Source organism: Mauremys reevesii, linkage group 2 (assembly GCF_016161935.1).
Source record: "Mauremys reevesii isolate NIE-2019 linkage group 2, ASM1616193v1, whole genome shotgun sequence".
In the NCBI taxonomy this organism is placed as follows: Eukaryota; Metazoa; Chordata; order Testudines; family Geoemydidae; genus Mauremys; species Mauremys reevesii.
The window spans coordinates 224,599,903-224,624,956 of record NC_052624.1 but is presented as its reverse complement, the minus strand read 5'-3'; the positions used below and the strand labels follow the sequence as shown (position 1 = coordinate 224,624,956).

General features: G+C 41.6%; 1 protein-coding gene across 3 annotated transcripts in view; it reads right to left on the bottom strand.

Moving 5' to 3' along the window:
- The window catches only part of CLVS1 (clavesin 1), a 146,302-nt gene extending 129,601 nt beyond the window's left edge, over positions 1-16,701 (bottom strand). For all 3 annotated transcript variants that reach the window (XM_039525694.1, XM_039525693.1, XM_039525695.1), the window contains exons 1-2: positions 16,595-16,701; positions 7,967-8,591 (exon numbers count right to left, since the gene is read on the bottom strand). In XM_039525694.1, coding sequence (XP_039381628.1) covers positions 7,967-8,355 — 389 coding nt within the window. In that variant the 5' untranslated portion in view covers positions 8,356-8,591; positions 16,595-16,701. The remainder of the gene's footprint in view (positions 1-7,966; positions 8,592-16,594) is intronic.
- Between the last annotated feature and the right edge of the window lie 8,353 nt (positions 16,702-25,054).

Genomic DNA, 25,054 nt, shown 5'->3' with positions numbered 1-25,054 from the left:
TTCTTGCATAACTCCTGGGTTTTGTTTGGTTTCTTTTTTCACAAAGGGGCACATGACACAGAAGTCACCTTTCCTCTAATTTCCATATCCCTCTTTTCAGTTCTCATGTAGTTAGCTTCTTTTGCTCCTCTTACCCCACCAGGACAGCCCTATCACCCACCTGCCTCATCTCTCTGGACCTTCCCTCACAAATCTCAGTCCCAGTCCCAGAATCACCCCTTCCTGCCAGTACCTTTCCTCTCACTCTTCACATGTTTGACTTCCCAACCCATCTGGTGCTTCCCCCCTCAGTCAATCCTATCTCACTTTTCAACATTAGCCTCTTTGTCCTTTCCCCCAGCAGTTCCTTTTCCTCCTCTTTCCTGGGTTTCTGAGTCCAGGACTCACAGGTCATCTCACCTTTCTCATTCCCTTGATAGCCCTGCCCCAAACTGGTACCCTCCTTGCATGATCTTCTAGGGACCTGTCTTTCTTATTTGATAGGAAGTGAGTTCACTTGTCTCCTATGGTTGAATTAAACAATTTTGGGACCGAGCTATCTCACGTCCTCTGTATCTGATCCATCATTCTTTTTCCACACGTCACTGCCTGAAATTATTATTCTGCTTAAATCTCTCTCTCCTTTTCCACCCAATTAACTTTATTAACGTTTTAAACCCTTCCTAAAAAATGTCATCATTTTAAACTAATTAATTCATTTGATTATCTATAACCAGGTCCTTGGTCACTGTACCATCTAAACAGTTTTTGCTATGTTGTATGTCACTTCCTAACCAAAGACAAAGACTCTCTTTGTAAAAATCATTTTGATACTATGGTTGGTTGTATCTTAGCAATAATTTTTCATATTAAACAACTGAGTTTGAGTTATTGCTGTAGTTTGGCTGCATCTATAAGTCAATCCCAGCAAGCATTTATTCCTTGGTATTCTATTAAACAACTGAGGCTATCCTCCAAATATATTACAATAATCAGCATCTAAAATATATTCAGTCATACTAACAGGATCAAGTGATGATAATATCCTCATAATTACATCATCATGAATATTCTCAGCATGTACATAACTTACTTTATCATAATCCTTTAAAAAATTTATAGCTGCTGTTCCAGTGCTATGTTGGAGTAATTTTTGTCCTTTTGAAACTCTCCATACACTTTCATACAGAATGGTAAGTGTCTGGCATTTAAGACTTTTGGGTTAATAGAAGAGAATTGATGAGCAGCAGCTGGTACGGAAATGTATATTGTAAACAAAGAAGCATTTCCCCCCTGACTCTTCAACAATATCTGTTGAAGTCACATGACATATTCTGTGATACAAACAGTCCAACTATAAAGAACGAAAAAACAAAACAAAAACAAAACAACCCTATTTCCATAACATTATAAGGGACTGATGCATCACTAATATTCCACTTATGTCCTAAAGGCTTTAAATGAGACTTACATGGTGCATAGTTCTTGTCCTGGCTCACTGGGAGGGATTTCACCCTGGATGCACGTTTTTGAAAGAAATATCTTGAATCAGAGGAGCAGTTGGGAGAGTTATAAAGTCTGATCCTGCATTATTCGTGCACCCAAACCTCCCAGTGAAACCCATATAGCAGTCCTGAGTGCAAGTTAAATATATTAGCAGTAGCAATAGCAGTACCAAAGCCAAGGATGGCTGAATCAACTAGTAAAGGTCTTCTGAAATCTAATTGCAAGTAAGGGAAGACATTTTAAAAGGAAACTAGTTATTGTATTTGAATCTTTTAAAAGTTTCTATTTCATATTGGATTCATTGGTGAAGCAGTGGGTTGGGCTACCTTGATTTTGATTAAATTACTAGTTTGGTTGATGAAGGAACTGTAATGATATATATTCTTCTGTAAACATTTGACTTAATTCTGCAAGACATTCTGATTAAAAAATTATGCTATACAAAATCAATGCAGCACATATTAAATGGATTAAAAACTGGCTAACTGATAGATCTCAAAAAGTAATTGTAACTAGGGAATTGTCATTCATTGGGGAGGAGGAGGTCTCTAGTGGGGTCCCAAAACCATATGGTATTCAACATCTTTATCAATTATCTGGAAGAAAACATAAGATCATTGCTGGTAGAGTTTGCAGATGACATAAAAATTGGTGAAGTGGTAAATAATGAAAAGGACAAGTCACTTCTTCAGAGCAGTCTATAGGGCAGGGGGGCTTACTTTAGAAACACACATTTTAATACAGGAAAATGTAAGGTAAATGTAGGAGCCAAGAATATAGGGCACATTTATTGGATGGGAGACTATATTTTGGAAAGCAGTGTCTCAGAAGAGGATGTGAACTGAACATTAGCTTGCAGTGTGATGTGGTGGCTAAGAGAGCAAATGCAATTCTTGGATGTATAAGCACGGGAATATCAAGTAGAATAAGGGAAGTCTTATTATCACATTATACAGCATTAGTGAGAGCATTGCTGGAATATTGTGTCTAGTTCTGGTGTCCACACTTTAAAAAAGGCGTTGAGAAATTGGAAAGGGTTGTGAAAGAAGCTATAAAATTATTAGAGATCTGGAAAACCTGCTTTAGAGTGATAGACTAAAGAAGGTCAATCTATTTAGTTTATCAAACAGTAGGTTAAGAGATGACTTGATCATCGTATAAAAGTATCTATATGTGGAGAACATTTCTGATAGTAGAGGACTCTTTAATCTAGCAGACAAAACTATAAAAAGATTCAATGTCTGGAAACCTTAGCTAGACAAATTCAGACTAGAAATGCAATGCACATTTTTAACAGTAAGAGTAATTAACCACTGAAGCAACTTACCTAGGAACATGGTGGATTTTCCACCACTTGAAGTCTTTAAATTAAGATTGGATGTCTTTCTAAAAGATACATTCTGGCACAACCAGAAGTTATGGGCTTGATGCAGGAATCACTTGATAAAAATCTATGACCTGTTTAATGTAAGAGGTCAGGCTAGATGATTACAATGGTCTCTTCCAACCCTAAAATCTATGAATCTAGAAGGTTTCCAAACTATTCCACTCACCCATACATGTGATCCACACACCCACTGCATTATAAGGAATATTAAAAAAGTAAATGCCACTTCAGAGAATGTCTCCTCTGGAAATGAGTTTATAAATTATAGCAAATTTTAGGTGGGGTTATACTGTCTAAATTATGATTTAGGGCTTTTCTACCTGGAGGGTTACCCTGGAATAGCTATTCCTTATTAACAATTCCTAATTAACTCCATTCCAAATAAAAGCATCCACATGCTGAGTTAATCAGGAATAGTTAATCTGATTTAAATTCACACTCTGCCTTATTCTGGATTCACTCACATGTGTAGTGTTAAAGGGAAGGAAGATTAAGTCTAACGTCGGTACCGGGCAAATTAGTTGAAACAATAGTTAAGAATAAAATTGTCAGACACATAGAAAAACATAAACTGTTGAGCAATAGTCAAGGGAAATCGTGTCTTACTAATCTATTAGAGTTCTTTGAAGGGGTCAACAAACATGTGGACAAGGGGGACCTGGTGGACATAGTGTACTTAGATTTCCAGAAAGCCTTTGACAAGGTCCCTCACCAAAGGCTCTTACGTAAATTAAGCTGTCATGGGATAAAAGGGAAGATCCTTTCATGGACTGAGAACTGGTTAAAAGACAGGGAACAAAGGGTAGGAATTAATGGTAAATTCTCAGAATGGAGAGGGGTAACTAGTGGTGTTCCCCAAGGGTCAGTCCTAGGACCAATCCTATTCAATTTATTCATAAATGATCTGGAGAAAGGGGTAAACAGTGAGGTGGCAAAGTTTGCAGATGATACTAAACTACTCAAGATAGTTAAGACCAAAGCAGATTGTGAAGAACTTCAAAAAGATCTCACAAAACTAAGTGATTGGGCAACAAAATGGCAAATTAAATTTAATGTGGATAAATGTAAAGTAATGCACATTGGAAAAAATAACCCCAACTATACATACATTATGATGGGGGCTAATTTAGCTAAAACGAGTCAGGAAAAAGATCTTGGAGTCATTGTGGATAGTTCTCTGAAGATGTCCACGCAGTGTGCAGAGGCAGTCAAAAAGGCAAACAGGATGTTAGGAATAATTAAAAAGGGGATAGAGAATAAGACTGAGAATATATTATTGCCCTTATATAAATCCATGGTACACCCACATCTCGAATACTGTGTACAGATGTGGTCTCCTCACCTCAAAAAAGATATTCTAGCACTAGAAAAGGTTCAGAAAAGAGCAACTAAAATGATTAGGGGTTTGGAGAGGGTCCCATATGAGGAAAGATTAAAGAGGCTAGGACTCTTCAGCTTGGAAAAGAGAAGACTAAGGGGGGATATGATAGAGGTATATAAAATCATGAGTGATGTTGAGAAAGTGGATAAGGAAAAGTTATTTACTTATTCCCATAATACAAGAACTAGGGGTCACCAAATGAAATTAATAGGCAGCAGGTTTAAAACAAATAAAAGGAAGTTCTTCTTCACGCAGCGCACAGTCAACTTGTGGAACTCCTTACCTGAGGAGGTTGTGAAGGCTAGGACTATAACAATGTTTAAAAGGGAACTGGATAAATTCATGGTGGCTAAGTCCATAAATGGCTATTAGCCAGGATGGGTAAGAATGGTGTCCCTAGCCTCTGTTCGTCAGAGGATGGAGATGGATGGCAGGAGAGAGATCACTTGATCATTTCCTGTTAGGTTCACTCCCTCTGGGGCACCTGGCATTGGCCACTGTCGGTAGACAGATACTGGGCTAGATAGCCCTTTGGTCTGACCCAGTACGGCCGTTCTTATGTTCTAATGTTCTTCTGTTCTTTAGCCCTCTGTGAATGGGAATGAAGAAAGATTCAGGAGGCCAAATCCTTCCATTTGTGTCAGTACTGAGCCATTGTCCCAGTATAATGGCAGCAGGCACTGTGCAAGTATCAATGTTATCTTTCAGATGAGATGGAAAACCAAGTTGCTGACATCTTGTGGTCATATAAGATTCTCCTATGGCAATTTTCTCAAGTATGTATTGTCTGACTCACTATCCTAGCCAAAATCTAATCTGGGTAATAACATTCTTCTTCCTCGTTGCTTTAATTAGACATTGTGTTCACCACTTCCTGTCCCTAAATGTAATATACAGTCCACTGAATTCTGTTCCCAAAATGGTGGTATATAAAGTGAAGTGAACTCCTGTATTTATTTAGGGAATTAATCCTGCCCCTATTGTAGAGCTCAGGTGCACTTGCAAGCTCTGCCGAGGCCAGGAAAGGAAAAGAATCCTCTCCCAGGCCATATAGTAGCACTCAGCATCCACTATGCCCTGACCCCATTGTAGGGTTGATACAGGGATAGGACTCACCATAGAAGATACTATATGTAGAAGTTATCCCATGCTTTGTAATTCCAAAAATTCCTTGCTCTTTGGAAATAGGGTTGTTGATGTATTTCCCCTATTATCAGAGCAACCTGTAGGTAGCCACAGAATCCCCTCCGCAAAAGGTAAGGCTTCTCTTTTCAGAATTAAACTATTTTTGAGTGTAGGATTGCTTTGATCATTTTTAAACATATGATATATAGAGAAAGAGGAGGTGCACCACTCTCCGAATTTCAGCAAAGTCTAACTGAGATCTGGCGAGAATCATTTTTCTTTCAAGATATCAGCGAGTGAGCTTGGCCGATGGTATCTCCAGCTTTGCCAGAGCAAGGGCTGATGGAGCAGGTGACTCTTATGAATCCTTTCTACTAAGGGCTCTCAGAAACCTAAGGCTAGCGCTGCATAATACTTAAATCCCTTAATTCAACCAATGCAGCCCAAATGTCCCTGGCCTCAAAAGCTGATGTCTTGTATTCAGTCAAGATATATGTTCATTCATCTGTCTTTTCAGCTTTGCTCTGATGAGTCCCAGGGTAGCTGGTCTCTGTGAGTAGACTGGGCCTATCTCCCCTGTATCAAAGCACGTGAGCCCAATCCAGTCAGCTAAAGGGGGCTAGAGGCTAGCCAGAGAGGGGAGAGAGGTACTGGAATATGGTGTGCCTAGGGGAAGGAAAGCCATGCTGGAGCAGAACTAACTCCTGTAGTGAGTGCCTAGAGCAAGGGGCTAGGTGCTGAGGGAGGCAGACCTGGGTCTACTGCTCCAGGAAGGGAATTGAGCTGACTAGAACTACGAAGCTGCCAGGAGCAGGGTGCTGGAGACCTGTGGGCCCCTGAAGCCTGAGACAAAAGAGTTAGTTAAAAACTATTTACTGTTTGTTTATTTGTTTGTGTTACGAGAATAAACCTGCTTGAAAGAGACTGAGCATGGCAGCACATATTTGGCCAATAGCTGTTTTGGAGGATGAGTAGAAGGGTGTCTGTTTTCTGGCAAAAACTCAGCTTTACAAATATTGGCCAAAAATGTTTCATGGAGGGTGAAATCCTAGCCCCATTTAAGTCAATGGGAGTTTTGACATTGACTTCACTTGGGCCAAGATGTCACTCAAAGTGAACAAACTACTTTTGCACATGCAGAATAAGATAGCTGAGTGTATTTATCCTGAATTTGCACATGCAAAGGCAAATGACACATACATCTGAGTTTTCCATACATGATAACATATGGGTTAAAAAACATGTCCAAAAAACCTTCAAAAATAAAACATAGGCACAGCTCTAGACTTACCTACTAATTCCCGAGTTTGAAAGACATACTTTTACTCTTGAGATAACTGCACCCAAAAAACAAAAAAATCTTCACACGATATTTTAAAATTCTGCAAATTTTATGGTCAGTAAATAAATGTGGAGGCTCCAGCCTGGCAATGGGAAGCATAGGCCACTGGCTGAATGGAGGTAGGAAATCACACTGCAGCCCCCCTCCCCCCCCATCTTAGTGACACGTACTTGGCTGCACCCAACCCTGACACAGTGCAAAGGCCAGGCTTGCCCCAAAGTGCCCCCCCCCCCGCAGTGATTTCACGCTCTACCAGGTGCTCCAGGCACCCATGCTGCTGGGGAGAGCACATGACCGTTCTTGTGACTTGCCTTTGCTTCCTCAGCAAAAAGTCATTTTTCCACAGGGAAGCAAGAAAATCTGTGCATGCCATGAATTCTGCATGGCACAGTGGCACAGAATTCCCCCAAGAGTAACAAACCCCCAATGTGACCAGCACTGAGTTTTGGAGTTAAAATCTTAATCCTGATATAGATTACCTTGCTTATGGGCCATATCTTTATAATGAGCCATCCCAAATCCCTGGAATAGAACAGTGCAAACTTTGAGAAGTTCAAAATTTGAATCTGGGCCTTTGCAGCTTGAGCTACCCTGTACTGAAAATCTATAGTTGGCATTAAAATCCTGTATTGTATTAAGTTTCTCAACCTCATCATGCAGGCAGAAGAACTGCAGGGGAGCGACTTGAGAAGAGAAAGATACTGTGAGAAGAACATTCCAGATCTGCCCCTTTCATATATGTCTATACCACCTCAAAGAGGTAGAGAGAGCTGACTAAATAGTCACATTAAATTTTAATATAATTTTATTTTAGGGGATGGAAGAGATCTTTGGTTGTAACATATTATAGCAGAAATAGGCTGAACTGAAAATACCCTTTGCCTGATTGTATCTCCCAAATATCTAACCTACCCACAGGCACAAAAATGTGTAGAAATTAAGATGCCATTCTTGTCAAAATATCATTCAGAGGCTGTACCTCCTGCATGAGGCAATTGTCTGGCTTAAACCTGCAAACATTATGGAAAAATATGAGCTACCTGTTTGAAGTGATGTATAGTAAATCCTCTGTGGCAAGGTATGAGAAATTATAGACAATCACATTAGATGAAGGCTTTAGTGAAATGGACTCATGTTTAGAATACATGTTTATCAAAATGATCTCATTGCCTAAAATATGGTCATTAATCAACAGTGAACAGGTTTTGTGTGTGTATAAATATATAAGTACACTATCTACATTTACCTACTCTGATCCCAGTTAGCTGCAAAAAGCAGAAGAATCTTCCTGCCGTAGTGATCACGTTTTTCCAGCACTCCAGGGAATCCATCAATCAGAGCCCGTTTGATCCCAGGATCATCAGCCTTGAAGTTCTTGAACATATCCAGGTTTAACTGGCGGTACTGGAAGTACTGGGCCAGCAGTCTGAAGGCATCTGTTTGGTGAAACTTTCTGGCTCGGAGAAATCTCAAGATGAAGGCATCATCCGTACGTAAAAACCCAATGTCAGGCCTGGTGATGATCATGTCCCTGACTTGTTGGATATCCTGATGCAAAACATCTGGGTTTTCATTCAGTTCCAAACGGGCTTTCTCTATAGTCTCTGGACTAAGTCCAGTTTGTAAATGGGTCATCTCTGCAAAAATCTCTTTTCCAGATCCTTAACTTCAGATTATTTAGCAGGAGAAATGCTGATCCCATTCAACTAATGGTCTGCTGTAAGTGTGATCCATTCAAAAGCTTTTTGCTGCCCAGCTGTTTGAAAAGGATTGTTTGAGGGCCTTTTTCATATCCTTATAAGGAGGTATAACTTTCAGTTCGTATGTAGTGTAATCCATCCAAAAACAAGTGTAGCTTATTCCATCACTCACTAAAAAACAAATATATATAAAAAACATGGATTAAATATGTACTGAAGGCTTAAATGAATGCACTTCTGAGTTCGTATACAATAATCACTGCATTGTTTCTGTATTTTAAGTATTCGGAGGATAGCAACCAAATAGTCTTTGAGTGGTGCAGTTACCATAATGCTATCATTGATATCTTGAATGCATAATATATAAGTATCCCAAAAAGACAGTCTGATGAATTTATCATTATATTGAGCATATAGCAATGGCAATGTTATACTGGTTTAGTATAATAATAAATAATAACAGAGAAAGGCCAGCACTTCATGACCATGCTCTATTACTGTTATGCTTTTCCTGTGATACAAGTCCCTTCCACGGCCAGCCTGGAGTGACAGCTGTAAAAATAATGGCAGCTCATAGTTTACTGGTCTGGTTTTTCACCCATGATGTGACAAAGTGTTCTCTTCTGATGAGCCATGCTAAAACAAAAAAGCAACATTTTCAGCCTTTTAAATAAGCAAATTTCCACTATTCATGATGAATCTAGTATTTTTTAAAGGTTGGTTTATTGTGAATAGATCATTTCATACATTTCCCTTTACTTCCCTTTATCCATTTATTCCCTGTGTTTATAACTTTTCCCTAGACTGGTGCAGAGAACCATGATAAAATTGTGAACACCGTGGCAGTCAGGGTAATTTGATACATGGAGACCACTCTTAGAAAACATTTTCCATTGAGGGTTTTCATTTTTTAAAAAGTTCTTTCTTGTTTTTTCCAGTGGTACCATTGTGTCTGAGACAATGATCTAGAGGCTTTGTCTTCACTGCCATAAAAGGTGTGACAACTAAGGTGAGTTCGCTCTTGCTGTAAAATCCTACTGGAGACAAGGCACTGTAGTTTTATAGAGGTAAACTAGGCGAGGTCAACTGCCGGTGGGGAGAATATAGTGTTGATCTCCCCTGGCTTCCTCACAGTAAAAATTACAGGAGCCTTGTCTCCAGTAGGATTTTACAGCTGGATAGCTCAGGTGTGGAAATTATGCCACTAAAACAATCCACCTTTTCTTGCAGTGAAGACATAGCCAGCATCTCTTTAATTGCTAGGTGCAGAATAACATCACTAGCAAAGCTTAATGCTCAACACAGACTCCCAACCCACTGCTATTCCTCCAGCAATGTTCTTCCTGGTGAGTGCACACACGCGCGCGCGTGCACGCACACACACACACACACACATCCTCTTCTCACCTCATAGTCTCTTGTCACCTTATCTTTTTCCTTTTAATGGTCTTTTAAGTAATGCTGCTTATCTTCTTAAAAGAAAACAGTTTCTAGTTTGCTTAGCCCAGTAGTCTAGAAGTTCAAAACACAAAGTCTCTCAATGAATAAACTGTGACATGTGTTTGATAATTCTAGCATTGCAATCTTGATGTTAAGATGATAATTTTATTGTAAGCTCGTACTTTCAGTATCTTGCAATTTTTCTGGAAAAATTTTACATTTTGTGTTTAAATTTTTCATACTTGTTCTTAGCTATGCTTATAAAAAAAAGTCCTGGGCTGCTATAAGCATAACAAAAAATGCCACAGAATCTTCTTAGGAGTTTTACTGGTGTAAATCAGGAGATACCTCCACTGAAGTCAATGGAGCTCTACTTTTGTGAAGTAAGATCAGAATCAGGCCCAGTTTTTCAGCCTTTACAGAAAAAAAAAGTTCAGATTTCTCTTTTGAGATGCCTCAAAAGAAGCTTGGTTTTAAAATGTAGACACTACATACCCCTCAGTGAGGTGGGTACTTTATTAGGTTTGAAGAAGGTTGTTTGAAAAATAATGGAGTTTTAGGGTATGTCTACACTGCAATTAAAACCCATACCTGGCCTTTGCCTGCTGACTCCAGCTCGTAGAACTCGAGCTAAGGGACTGTTTAATTGTGTGTAGATGCTCAGGCTGTATCCCGGACATGCTCTAGGACCCTGAATGATGTGAGAGTCCCAGAGCTCAGGCTGCAGCCTGAGCTTGAATGTCTACACCACAATTAAACAGCCCCTTAGCCCAAGCCTCACGAGCCCGAGTCGGCTGGTCCGTTCCAGCCAGGGGTGTCTAACTTCAGGGTAGACATACCCATAGACAGTGACATTGGTGTAATTTGAGGTGACTCCATTGATGTCAATTGAGTTACACTGGTTTAACACTGACACAGGCTGCACAAGAACAAGGCCTTTGTTTTTTAATTAAAATTTCAAACTTAATGTGTCATTAGTTTTCTTGCATTTAATAAGTTTTTTAATTATAATTGATGGCATTGTACTTATTTAAAACTAACACACACACACACACACACCCCGCAGCATGGGAGTGTCATCTAAGAAGTGGTATATCAGTTTCCAATCTGTTTTAACAGTGGCTCTAAAGTCAAAGAAACACATAGGACCAGAATTTTTGCTGCTGTAAGGTCTGCTCAGCAGAGGAGGGGTGCAGTCAGGGTAAGCACTGTTCATGTCATCTGATATGTGGGAAACCTGAAGCACAAAGTTTAAGTGACTTTCCCAAGATCACACAGCAAGTCAACGGCAAAGCCAGAAGTTAGCACTTAGTTGTCTGCATTATTTTCTTTGGCATCCTATCAGCTGTTTGTCTCTACCATTGAAATCTTTTGGACTGCAGCCAATCCTGTACCCAGATTTCTTTGTTTGCCTTAAAATCATTCCACTCCCATCTTTCCATCTTCCAGACAATTCTTATTTCTACTGCCCTTCACACTACTACATCTGGCATTATAGCTTGTGAATCATCATTGATAAACTAATGCTATACATCACCAAAAATCTGATGATTCCAGCTTTCCAATGATGTATAACATTTCTCTGGTCCTGTGGGTTCCCATCAAATTAGATATTAACATCACATCGTGTGTATTTTTAAGCACTTCTCTGATTATTCTGATTACCATCTTGCCTTGCAATTTTAAAGCAAATACATCAAAAACTTAATAAATTAATAGAACCACTAACTTCAGTTCCAGTCGGATTTGTTACCCCTATCTACAGACCTTTGAGAGCTAGATCCAGTGCTATAAGCCATTTGAAAGCTTGCTGTCATGGCTTTTAGATGGTCTCAAGTATTAGGGAAAGCTCCTCAGCTGGTGTTAATAGGCATAGCTCCATTGGGATCTGGTCCTTAATTTCTAACTCCTGGCATCCATGAGGATACTGGCTGCTCAACGCATTCTGGAAGGGAAGTGAGTGGGTAGAAATGGAAATAAGATGGTAGTCGAGAGTGACTCGACTTTCACCATGTGGGTGTCATCTCATTAAATTGCTTTTTAAAATATGTTGATATTAACTGTGTAAAACAACTTGGGGTTAGATTATACTCCCTAATGGCATAGATACTGGAATAGGGATGCAGGGTGTTGCAGCACCCGTGGCTTGAACTGGTTTCCATTATATACAAGGTTTTCAGTCTGGTTCAGTGACTGTCAGCACCCTCACTATAAAAATTGTTCCAGCACCCCTGTCAAACAGGGAATGAGAGATGAAGTTACAACTGAATCTCTATATAGTGTGTATATGGCCTCTGTTACACTAAATACCATGAGGTAGTATGGTATTTATCCTCATATCACCCCTGTTGTGCAGCGAAGTACTATTATCCCCATTTTATAGAGGGGAAACTGAGGCACAGTGGGACAAAGTGATCTGCTCAAAGTCAAACAGGAAGTGTTTGATGGAGCAGGGAGCTGAGCACTGGTTTCCTGAGTTAGCACCCTAACCGTGCGGTTATCATTCCACCCCTTACATACTGACCAGGGTTATGCTGTACTTCGTGGGCTGAAATGTAGCTATGTGCATGTTCTTCCTATGCACTAGAGAGCTCCATGAGACAGTGTGTCCAGTGCTCCTTCCAGGGCTCTGCAGCTCCACATTGTCCCCAGTGTAAGGCTGGGCCTAAATGGCACAATCTAGGCCTCAGCAGTTTAATGTTTCTTTATGTTTCACTAATATTTGCGCCTTGCTTTGATTCTTTCTCCCATCAAAATCCGAGAGGTTGTTAGAGTCCCATCTTACTAGTGCCATCGCAGTCATTTCCTACTTCTCTATATGAAGCGCTAGAATGGCTCAATGGGGTTAAATGGAGGGAAATATCTTATTTCATTATCTTTCTAAGTCTCGCATTTACTTCATGGGGGCGTTGTAGCTTCTCTTGACTGTGGGAATAGGAAATGGTTGTGATTATAACATCAGCATCAGACTCAACAGTGTTCTAAGAATTTCCTGGAACTAGGAATCCTAGCTAAGGTATAAATATAAACACTTCCTTAAGTTTAGTGACACTAATACATGACAGATCCCTAATGCTCTCAAGTTAGTCTTTCCCCCCACCCCCCAACTTTTGGCCAGGTCTTAATTGTGGAGTAGTGCACATTATGGGGGTCTGATTTCCAAAGCACAGTAAGGTGTCATGCAGTCGGTGCAGACCCTGCTGGCTCCCTGCGATAGTTGTTAAAAAGTAATAGGGAACTTTTTAGTGTGAACCAAAAGGGTCTGCAATTACTGTGCAACATATTAGTGGCTTTAGAAATCATACCGCTGTAGTATGTATTGCTGCACCAGGTAGACAAGCCCTAAGTCAGTTACAGGTTACCTGAGCACAACACTTATCTATCCAGCACTAGTAGTTGAGCCATAGTGCAGGACAAAACATGGCAGCAACTAGATTGATATTTGTGGCACCTTTTCACAGCAAGTAGAGCAGCAAAGACTGCACTACCTACTTCCATTTGCTCCTGTTGTGTTTATGGGTTGGTTGATAGGCTTTAAGAGATTCAAGTAGTAAGGTGGCAGGGTGTAAAAGAGATTGAGAATTTGGCCAATTATCTTTAAGTCTGGAATTTGCATCATAAGTTATATGTAAGTTTTGTAGAAGGGTGTCATAGTGTGGTGGGACTCAAATACCTTTTAAATAAATATTTTGTACAAAATATGTTATAAGCTAATAAAGTTATAGCAGTCTTTCCTCAAATAATTTGATATCAATAGGGAACCAAGCCTTGTTAAAATGCATATCATATGCAATGTCATCAATGAACTTGGGCATGCAAAGTATGGAACATTCAGAAGGAATAGAACAGGCAGTAGGACACGTCATTCATGAAATATGTGTCAAATAGTCCAAATGTCAATATGCAGTCCTTCACAAAGCAGTATACTCATAGGCTTTTGTCAGACTCAATCCAATGGACTACACTATGCATGCAGTTTAATATTCTTCTTTTAGAATAGATTATCAGTAAATGGGTAGTGCCATGAATTCTCGCATACAAATATGATATCTGTGAAACATGCTGAAATCTGAGTGATGAGTGACTAAAATGCTGAGGGACGGGAGTGACTATGTGGGTAGAGGTGATTGTGTTACAATATCTGCACAAGCATATGTATAAGTTGTACCTGACATAATCAATGGATTTATTCCTATGCCTTTAAAAAAACATGACTTACCTAATTTTCCTGTTCTTTTGATCCCCCTTATAAATGTTGGATCTTTTAAAAACAACAACAGTTCACTGCATGCTAATGTTACTTGTACATGACTGGCACAATCCTGCAGCTTTTAGTTCTAATTGTGCCATAATTCCCAGTGAAGACAGAGAACATTTTTCCTGAGTAGGGCCTCCAGGATCAGTCCCTTACTAATGCTGTACTGCATTTATTTTGAAAGAAAAAGATTGGATTTCCACTCCACCGAAATGAGGAAATGCTGGAATTTTCCTGTAGTTTTACTTCTGACCCCTTGCACACACCTAGGGTGACCAGATGTCCCGATTTTATAGGGACAGTCCTGATATCTGGGGCTTTTTAAAATATGGGCTCCTGTTACCCCCCACCCCCTGTCCCGATCTTTCACACTTGCTATCTGGTCACCCTACACACACCTTCAGTTCCAAATTTACAGAAAAGGAGAAGCTTAATTTCATTTTAGAATGGATAAAGGTTTGTAGTCTGTTAAAGAAAGTGCTCAACATTTGGATTTTGATTTCCACAAATCCCATATGGAAAAATACTGGTTTGAGAGTTTTCCGATTAAATCTCTTGAGATTGTATTGAATTCAAGAGGGATGGGGCTCTGTTTATTCACCAAACAAAATCAGCATTGGCCACTACTCATTGAACTTCCCAACACTTCCCCTCCCCAATAAAATAAGCCTGATATTGCTTCTGTTTCTTTACTACATGCCATGTGTATGTCATAGTGGTGTCCAGATGCTTCAGAAATGGTAACATTAGAAATAGCTATAGTGAGAGAATAAAATGCTCTTGCCAAATGGTGATGTAAATGCTTCATCAATTGCACATGTAAATGGAAAGCTGCAGGGACTTACAGATCCAAGGTTTAAGGAACGTATCTGATTTTTACTATAAAACTGGTCAAGACATTTTCATTTTATCCAATATTGTCCTCTTTTGGAACACCAGCAGCCCGTCCTAGTGTTTGAATAAGGTATCCTCTATGTACAAAGCAAACAGACTTTAATGAATTACATATGTGAACCAATGCTGTCAAATTAATTCCTTCAACCCTTACATTGCAGAAGTCAAGAGGACTCCCCACTGGAGTAAGTGCTATGCAATATAATTAAGAGTTGCAGAATCTGGTCTGCACAAGATTAAAAAGTGATTAAATAATGAGCCAGGAACTTAAAAGGTTCTTAAAATGGATGATTACAGTTTCCATTATTTTGTATTACTTTGCAAAAGGCTGATTCCTACAAAATACTCAATGATTTTCAAAGATGAGATGAATCAACAAAATCCTTAAAATCATCAGCAATATTTTCTATTTGTTAGAACTGATTATGCTGACAAAAACAAATGGACCCTGTTAACTTCAAGCTGGATACTTAACTACAAATTGGTAAAAGATATATAAGGTTATCCAACTTACTAATAGCTGAAAAATAAAATCCTTACCTTTGCTATGCCATGTATGGCATAATGTTGTTGCATAGTATGTCATTTACATGCTGGCACCATGTTAACTTTTCATATACTAGAAAATCAGTTTTATCATCTGATTCCATGAAATCTGTCTTTCTATAATTTGATCATTCCGATCCAGTCACTGACTAGTGAAAGAAAGACCAGCCATCTGTTCCTTAACTTCATTTTTATTTAGGCTTATTTGGAGCAAATATTTAGGAATCAACATTTTGAGAAGGGGAAAAGGACCCACAAAAACAACATCCTCCCCCAAGCTTTGAACAGCTGAAAATCAATTACAGTTGGTCCTATAAAATACATGGTATTTCTTCCCTTTATTTGCCTTTCGGGTGTTTTTAAATGGATTAAGATAAAGCTTAAAAAAACCCCTTACATTACATGAGAGCAACTTACTCCTTGAGTTTCTGCAGTGGAGGAGCTAAGGGGAGCCGGGTGGAAGTGACTCACCCCACACCCCTCCCCCGCGCGCGCACCACCATTAATGATGATTTCCCTTCGGGCAACCAGAACATTGGATTGACCCTGATTGTTTTCCCCAGCCCGTCCTCGCGCTTCGGGTTTAACACGCCGGATGAAAACAGACAGCAATTTGCTGAGGCACAGCAGCTCCCTGCTGGTCTTGGGCACGCGCCCCATCAGCCAGCGCCTGGCTAGGGATCCTTCCATCCTCCCCTCACTTTCCCCTTCCCCCGCTTTGCTTTTAGATTGCATCATTCAGCTGAACTTTCCCCTCCAACTTGTGCCCCGGTCCCTGCCCTGCCGGGTGATGGGGTTTTGGCTGGAGAATTTCTATATTATTGCTCCTGGGGTGGGGGGGGGAGTGCAAGACGAGGCGCTGAGAGGGAATGTGCAGGCAGAGCGGAGGAGGAGGAGAGGACAGGAAGGAATGCGGTGCAGGATTGCGGCTGAGAGCTGTCCAGGCACGGTAGTGCTGAAACGCTGCAGCCATGGAGGGGTGGGGGACGAAGGGGAGGCAGGAGCCTGTGTAAAGCTAGAAGAAAACAAACCCAAATACCTTCACAGTGCCACGCAGCCTTGCCTGGGGGTATTTTTCCTGCAGGTGCCCTTGCTGCTGAGATGGGTGGGGGAGAAGGCTCCCTCTCGGCCAGCTCCAGGCTCAGATCTCTCGCGAAAACTGTGAATGAGAGCGCCCCAGCTCCACCGGGCTGTGAATTTTTGGTAGGAGGCGTGGGCACCAAAGCCCCGCACGGTGGCTGGCATTCCCCTGGGTCCTAAACGCCTCCCGGATCACCTACTCCTCCTGCAGGAGATCACACTGGGAGCCCACAGGATGTGAGAGCGGGTCCGGACCGTGACAGATGCTCCTAGAACGATTGTGAGGTTCACCCTGGAAGCAGGATAGGAGCACATGACAGTAAAACGCACTCCCCATGTAAGCTCCTCCGTGCTACTAAATTCACCGCGGAGATCCCGTGAGCTTGATGATTTTGCAGACATTTCTTCCAGCTCTAGCAGCCTGCGCTGCACTGGGCAGACGAGGGAGGGGGGAAAATCCCCACCCCAGGCTGCTCTTCATATCACACTTTCCCTGTTAAATCTCAGCGCTAATGGAACCCCTCCTCCCTGACTGTCTAGGAGACTACGGCTGTGATTCCAGCCAGGAAATCTGGGGCTGTCACAGAGAAAGCGATCTTTAATGACAGCCTTAATCTTGCATCCGAAGAAGTGGGTATTCACCCACGAAAGCTCATGCTGCAAAACGTCTGTTAGTCTATAAGGTGCCACAGGATTCTTTGCTGCTTCTACAGAACCAGACTAACACGGCTACCCCTCTGATATTTGACAACCTTAATCTGTGGGCCTTTGGAGTCTGCGGGTGGGGGAGGGCTTTTGATAATATTGCTGCCAAAACCAAGCCTCCCAATTCAATATTCCCTGAACACGTTTACTTCTCTTCTTTTCCTCTGTGTTCCCATCTCTTCATAAGTCCTTGTGTGGACACTAGATGGTTGTTTCAGTAACAGTTCTGTTTGGCATTGTGACACCAACAAAACCATTTTGGCAGCGTGTTCATACTTGGGTGCTTGCGCCAGTGGATTGTGTCCACACAGTTGTATCAGCAACAAAAAAAGGATGTTGCTCTGTGACTGAGGATCCCTGTGTCCTCTATCTCACTGCCAGGAGCACTACCTTGTGGGAAATTGCCACTGTACATTGTGGGACAGCTGATGTGTATTGTGGGATAATCACAAGACTCTCCAAAAATTGGGATTGGAGTCAGATTCCTACAATTCCTGCTGTTCTATCCCATTATCAACAGCTCTTCCATGCCAGCCAACCACTCATGAACTTACCACTGGAAACTCATGGACTCCCTCTTGAAAACACTGATGCAGCACAGAGGAATACATCTCTCGTCTCCATTGTAAGAACAGGGCGTATGATCCTGTTGTTTTTGCAAGGATGTTGCACTTGACAAACTAAACAAGATGGCTGGACAATGACTACAGAATGACTGCAACTGGTGGAGTGGCAGTTTTGGTCCCATCTGATGAGCACCGAGTGGTGGGGCCAAACTGAGATGCAAACTTGAGATGACAAGCAGTGGCTCCAGAACTTTCATTGCAGAAAAGCAAATTCCCGGAGTTGTGTGCTCAGCTCAACCCTATCTTGAAGAGAATGAACACCAAGATGACAGCTGTCCCTACACTGGAGAAATGAATGGTGATCACCATGTGGAAACTTGCAACCCCAGATTACTTCCAATGGATGAGGTCATCAATTTGGCATTGGAAAAATCAATGGTGGAGATACTTGTCATTGCAATATGCAAGCTGCTAAAGTGTGCCTTGCTGTAGACAGTAGTGAGGCTGGGCAGTGTGCAGGAAATAATAGATGGACATCCTAAACTATAATGGACAGTAGATGGGACACAGATCACCATTGTCTCTCTGGCCCTCCCAATGTAATATCTTCTTCTTCCCTTTTCCAAGCTAGCTGGGGTTGGGACACTGGATTAGTCTTTTTTCAGGCTTGCTGGTCCAATGCTCACTCCTGTTGCATGTTTGAATTTATTAACAATTCAAAATTGTCAAATAAACTCAAATGGAATTATTTAATCAAAGATGATCAGTCTGAGCTATGTACAGCACTATACAGAATACAGAAAGAATAGATACATTATTACCCTTGGTGTAAGGTAAAGAGCTGGCTTTTGCATCTCTCTCTGTAACTGGTGGGATGCCGGCAGTTTGCACTCCCTACGTGATTTTCAAAACCTCTGTCCTTTTATAGGGTATGAGACCCTATAAACTCCTTTTTGGAGGGAAAAATACTTTTCCATGATTAATTTCACCGTGTCGTGTTTTAACATCTTTTACTTCATTACTTATGGAATATCCTTTATGGTAGTTTTAGCTTATCAATCATTTAACCTCAAGGGAATTGTAATTATTACTGACAGCTGGAACAACCGGCAGTTCTCACTGAGTTAACATCTTTTAATGGATCCCCATTTCATCATTACAGAAAACATCTGCAATAACAATTGTTCCTTATCAATCTCCCAATCCTAATTATATTTCTGCAGACACTTTTACTAGTCTGATGGGGTCTCTTTCCTGAACATCTGTTTTCCCAGACTTGGAGGCACCAGCCATAATGAAGTATGGTCCATAAGAAATTCTTTCATATAGGTCACTCACAGGTTATAAACCAGTACTCTGGCCTTACTATTCAAACACACTTTTTGCTAATTGAAGATTTTGGGACAATAGTTCATATGTAAATAAATTTAATATACAAGAAAAAGAAAACTAAAAGGGTTAATATTTACTAACAGGTGCTAACACTTTACATCCACTCTGTCCTCCCATACCCAATGTATCCATTGTTTTCTTGGCAGCGCTCTTCTTCTCCTCCTATGACTCCTAGGGTATGTCTACAGTACTTGCCAGATTGGTGGGTAGTGATCGATCTATTGAGGATCGATTTATCGCATCTAATGTAGACACGATAAAATCGATCCCCATCGCTCTGCCGTCGACTCCGGAACTCCACTGCGGCAAGAGGCGGAAGCAGAGTTGACGGGGGCGGAGGGGGTGGCAGTGGTCAACTCGCTGCTGTCCTCACAGCCAGGTAAATCGACCTAAGATACGCTGACTTCAGCTACGCTATTCGTGAAGCTCAAGTTGCATATCTTAGGTCGACTCCCCCCCAGTGTAGACCTAGCCTTAGTCTCAAATGCCTCCCCAAAAGAAATCCCTTTATCCATGCATGGCCATACCATCTCAGACTCCTCTCTTACAGCATCTCTTTGATATTTTAGATCTTGGTCTTACTCCTGATGACATCATTCAGCATTTTGTCCAGCAATATCATCCCTCATTGCTCCCCTCAAACATTTCATTTCAATGGCTTCAGGTCCTCTCAAGTGCCTCTCTTTGGTCACCCATGTCTCTGATCCGTACAGAAGAGCTGGTTTTGTATAGTTGACCCTGAAGTAATCTGGACATTGGTTTATCAAGAAAAAATACATTTATCTTTCCCCACACTGAGCAGGCTTGTTGCAATTCTCTGTCAATTTCTACATTTGCTGGTAACTGGCCCCCAAGGTATTTAAAAGCAGAAACCTGATTTAGGCGTTGGCCCTTGATGTTGATATTCATCTCTTGTGGTTGCATGTGAGTCACCCATATGTCTTCACTCTTTTCTTTACTCATTTAGAGGCATAGTTTGTTAGTTTCCTGTTCCAGGCATCAATCTGCTGGACCAAAACTTCCTCACTATGGGCCATTAATGCAGTATCATCTTCCATTTGGATTTGCTTTCTTATGAAGGCCATCAGAATTATGAATAGTAATGGACTAAGGGCTGATCCTTCATGGAGCTCAACCTTCACCTCAAAAGCTTCCATTACACTGAAGGGCATTCTCGCCTTTTTCATGGAACTGTCATACAAACATTGCCTCACCTAGTCATAGCAGTAGTTGCCAAAGTACTTTGTTAAATGCTTTCTCCAAATCAAGGAAAGTGCTCGACAGAAACTCCAGCTTCTTTTCTACCAACTGTCTAGCGATGAACATACTATCTGTTGTCCACTTTCCTTTTCTAAAAACAAACTGCTTCTTTCCAAAAATGGGCTCCACTATTTGATGAATGCAACTACCTGATTCTCTGTAATAGTTTCATGAAATGGGACAGAAGCTTAATTTCTCAGTACTTTAAACAATTGTGTACTGTTTGTATAATGGTACCAATAGACATTCTCCAGTCTTTTGGTATTTTTCTTTTCTTTTCAAATAGCATGCAGGACTTACATGAGCCAGTGTATACCAACCGGTCTCAAGGCTTTGATAATTTCCTACATGACTTTGTTTGGACCTGCTGCTTTTCCAGGTGCTATCTTCAGCAGGGCAGCCTTAACAGTCATCAACAGCTGTGATTATCAGTTCACATGCTTGTAGTATAGCATATAAAGGGTTCTCTTCATTAAGCAGACCATTGTAGTATTCTCAACATTGGTTACATTACTGTAACAAGAAGTCTGCCCCTTGCAACACTTACGAATGGCATGGTTGCTTCATGTTCCCTCCTTTTGTTTCTTGTCCATTTGATCACATATATTTCTTGTTGTCAATTTGACAGTTGTTCAACTTATTATACAGCTCTTCTTAAATTAGGTTTCTTGCCTTTCTGACTGCTTGATTTGCTTTTTGCTTGGAGGCTCTGCAGGCAGCAACTACTTCTTCTGAAAGGTTATTTTCCATCACCTTTCTGGCTTCTCTTATTTCTTACTTCTTTCTGCATCTCCTCATTTCACCACAGTTTTACATGATATTGTGGTCTACCCAACTTAGCACATCAACATAGCATATCAGCTTCTTGGATCAATATGTTCCTGAAGATACACCACTCCTCCTCTGCTGGTCCAATTTATATATCTCATCTCAAACCTTTTAATTGTCTCCCTAGACTTGACTGCAGTTAGGGTGACCAGATAGCAAGGGTGAAAAATCAGGACGGAGGGCAGGGGGTGGTGGCGGTGGTGGTAATAGCCACCTATATAAGACAAAGCCCCAAATATCGGGACTGTCCCTATAAAATCAGGACATTTGGTCACCCTAACTGCAGTCATGTCACATACTTCCCACTTTTGATGCGTGTCTCATTGGAGCAAAGCTCAGGCCATGTCTATTTGCCAGTCACAAGCATTGCCACCAATGGGTTGTGTTGGAATGAGACTGTTTTTGCTCAAGATAACCTTGTAATCTTTAACCATCTTATGCTGGTTCATTTGAGTAAGCAAGAAATCTATTTATGTGCATACTGCACTGCTTTGGTATGTATCATGATGATAGTCTCTTTTCTTAAACCAAGTGTTGGCAATCACCCACTGATTGCCTAAATACACATCATGCAATTCCTCTGTGTTCTATAATCCCAGCACATGCTGTCCCAGTCTCTGATCATGGTCTGATTGACTGTATGGGCATCGAAAGCTCTGAGAATGAGCAGTAATTCTTCTGATCTGGCCGTATTCACTAGGTTCTGCAGGCTCCAAATTTATCAACTGAATATATAAATTGCAAGGAGTACTATTCCATTAATATGAAGGCCTTGGTGAATCACTCTGGGTACATTAGTGACAGAAATATTGGCTGGTCTGGAAAAATCCATGACACCTGGATTTTTAGAAACATTGAACTTTTTGACAAAATGAAAGCGGGGATTTTTTCTCAGACTGTCCAATTGACATTAATGGAGCTTTTGTGCCAAATATATGTGGTGATTCAGACTTTTATTTCCCTGGCTTATGTTGTCAGATGCTACTGGTGTGGTGCTCTGCTCTGTTCAATGTTGATATCAGTTGGCTGCGTGCATGTGTTCCCTCTGTGTGCTGCCCCAGCTCTGCAGATCGCTGGCACAGCAAACCCCAAGAGAACTCCCAATGACCACAGACTCCGATAAGGTACAAAGGCACCCAGGCCAGGTTTATTGTCAAAGAGAAACATGGTCTCCAGCTCCCTGGATTAGATATCCAAGGTGCTGCTAAGGTGCTGCTAGCTAGTACATATGTGGTCCCTGGCAATGGACCGGCTCAGTCAGTGGCGGGACTTTCCACTGCCCACTAGGCCAGACAAAGACACCGCTCCAGGGATGCATTCTTATACACAGGTACAAACAAGTTACACATCACTCCTAATGTAGTGAGGTGCAACCCCTCTACGCAGCAAAGTACAACCCCTCTACACAGCAAGGTGCCGCTTCTCACCTTGTACATGTTGGTTCAGACAAAACAACTCTATCCATCATATTGCCCTTTTGACCCTGTCTTTAGGATGGGTCAGCCTGTTCCTTGTTATCCATGTGGAATGTACAAGTATCCAAATGTTCTGATATCTAGTGTCCAGTACCTTTTAGGTATGTATCTTTTTGCAGCATCGGCCCTTTCCTTGCCAGCTTCTGTACACAGGGCCTTCCTCTGGCTCACAGCTTAACTTTGCTTTATGTTAGCAAAGTCTTGACTGTTACTTTAGTTCAGGCCTTAGGCCTCATATCAGGCCTCTGATACCAAGGTTTATATCTCAGGGCCTCCTCTTACTACAGCTTATGGAAGACATATAACAGCAACCTGGACAGTAGCAAGAAAAGGTTTAACTATTGCCCAAGTAGTTGTAGAATGAATATAGAGTGTAGTAGGTTGTCATCCTCCATGTAGACCAATCACATGCTTTGCCACAGATAGTTGCTGACAGCAGCAGAATGGTGAGACTTGGGAATCTTTGATTCCATGACAGGTTCTTGAGGGAAATGTGCTTTAGTGGTAACAGACACTTCTGCCCCTGCCCTTGCCCCTCTATTCTGTTTCTGTCCTTGTCCTGTCCACCCTCTCCCAGTTGATCTTCCTAATCTGCCCTTCTTTGGCTCCTTATCCTGTTCCCGAGATTCTCCCTTTGCACAGTTAGTCCCAATCTCACCCTGCAAGATCATGTCCAAGACTCAGTCTTCCCCCATGGCTACCTCTGATTTATGCTTTTTTTCCCTTTCTCCAGTCCCCATCTTCCACCCATACACCTTGTCCCAGTCTCCTTGCCCAGCCAATCCCAGTCTCCCCTGGTTCTTTATCCAAGTCCACCTCCTACCCATGTTCTTCATCTGATTGAAGTCTTTCCCCCCTGCTCCCAATCCCAGTTAGCCACCCAGATGTTTATTGCAGTATCTGTGCCCAGCCAGTCAGTCTTCTTCTCCTTGTCTCCTCACCTGATCTCAATCTCTTGCTGCTCACCCAATCCCATTTCCCTCCACTCACATTCCCCACTCCCACTAGCCTGCACTCCCAGGCTCTTGGTCTAGCAAGCCCCAGTCTCCAACTCAGCTCCCAGTGTCACCTCCAAAGCTCCCAATCTCCCCCTATTTTGTCCCAATCTACTCCCTCCACCCCTACTCCACCCATCTTTTGTCCCCACTGCATCTGAGTCAGGCAGTTGCCTCCTCTTCCACACTGCCTCTTTGCCAGGAAAGTTGGGGGTGGACAGGAATTGAAAGCACAGGGTAAACAGCATCCCTGATGTCAGCTCCTGTGCCAATTGCCACAGCATCCCCTGGCATTCAGGAGGAACAACTACAGGTAAAATCTTGCAGGCCCAGGGTGGAGCATGCTTAGTCTGTCTGTGGGAATGGTAGATGTGCAGTTTGGTTGGCAGGTAGGAGGTCTGAGAGTATGGTGCATGCTTAGTACCAACAGACTCTTCAGAGAATTTAGCTGCCAATCTCTAACAAGACTCTATTGAGCATGTGCGAACTGTGTTTTTTTCCCAAGGCTAATAACTTGCCCAGATTTTGGCAGTTTTTCATGAGCATGACAAAAAGCACATCCTTGATTCCAGGGCAACCTCCCTGATAAGCTTCAACCTCCTGCTTCAAAGTAGGGAGGCTTTAGAGCTTTTCAGTGAAACAGCTACAGGAATTTTTCCTAATCTTGTTCTAAGGAATGGCTAAATCGTTTTTGCTGAAATAGTTGTTTTTGAAAAACAGACACTCAGCAAGAAAAATTTCAGGCTGAATGAAAACAGGGTCTTGCAATGGGACATGTCAGGTAACTTTAACTATGGGCATCGCTATCAGCACTGCCTACAAATCAGAAGTTACATTCAATTCAGATAAAAGAGGGAGCTGTCACTGCACCAACCAAGGGGAAAGGGAGATCTGTGAGGCAGATCCTCTACTTTTAGCAGAGAATGGTGAACTGTGTCCATTCACCCCTTCCTCCAACCCTGTATATTTAAATCCAGGACACCAAGCCTCTTGCAGTCTCTGACCCAACCACATGGGCTGGGAGAGGTAAAGTAGCAGTTTCCAGTGGTAGAGACAAGGAGCTCAGTGTTCAGAAAAAGTCATGCAGCACTCTTGGAGGGCATCTTCATAGCTCTCTGGACACCAGGGGTGTCATCAGACATTTATGTCCTGCACTGACTACTGAGATAATTTTTGAATGATAATATACATTCTATTT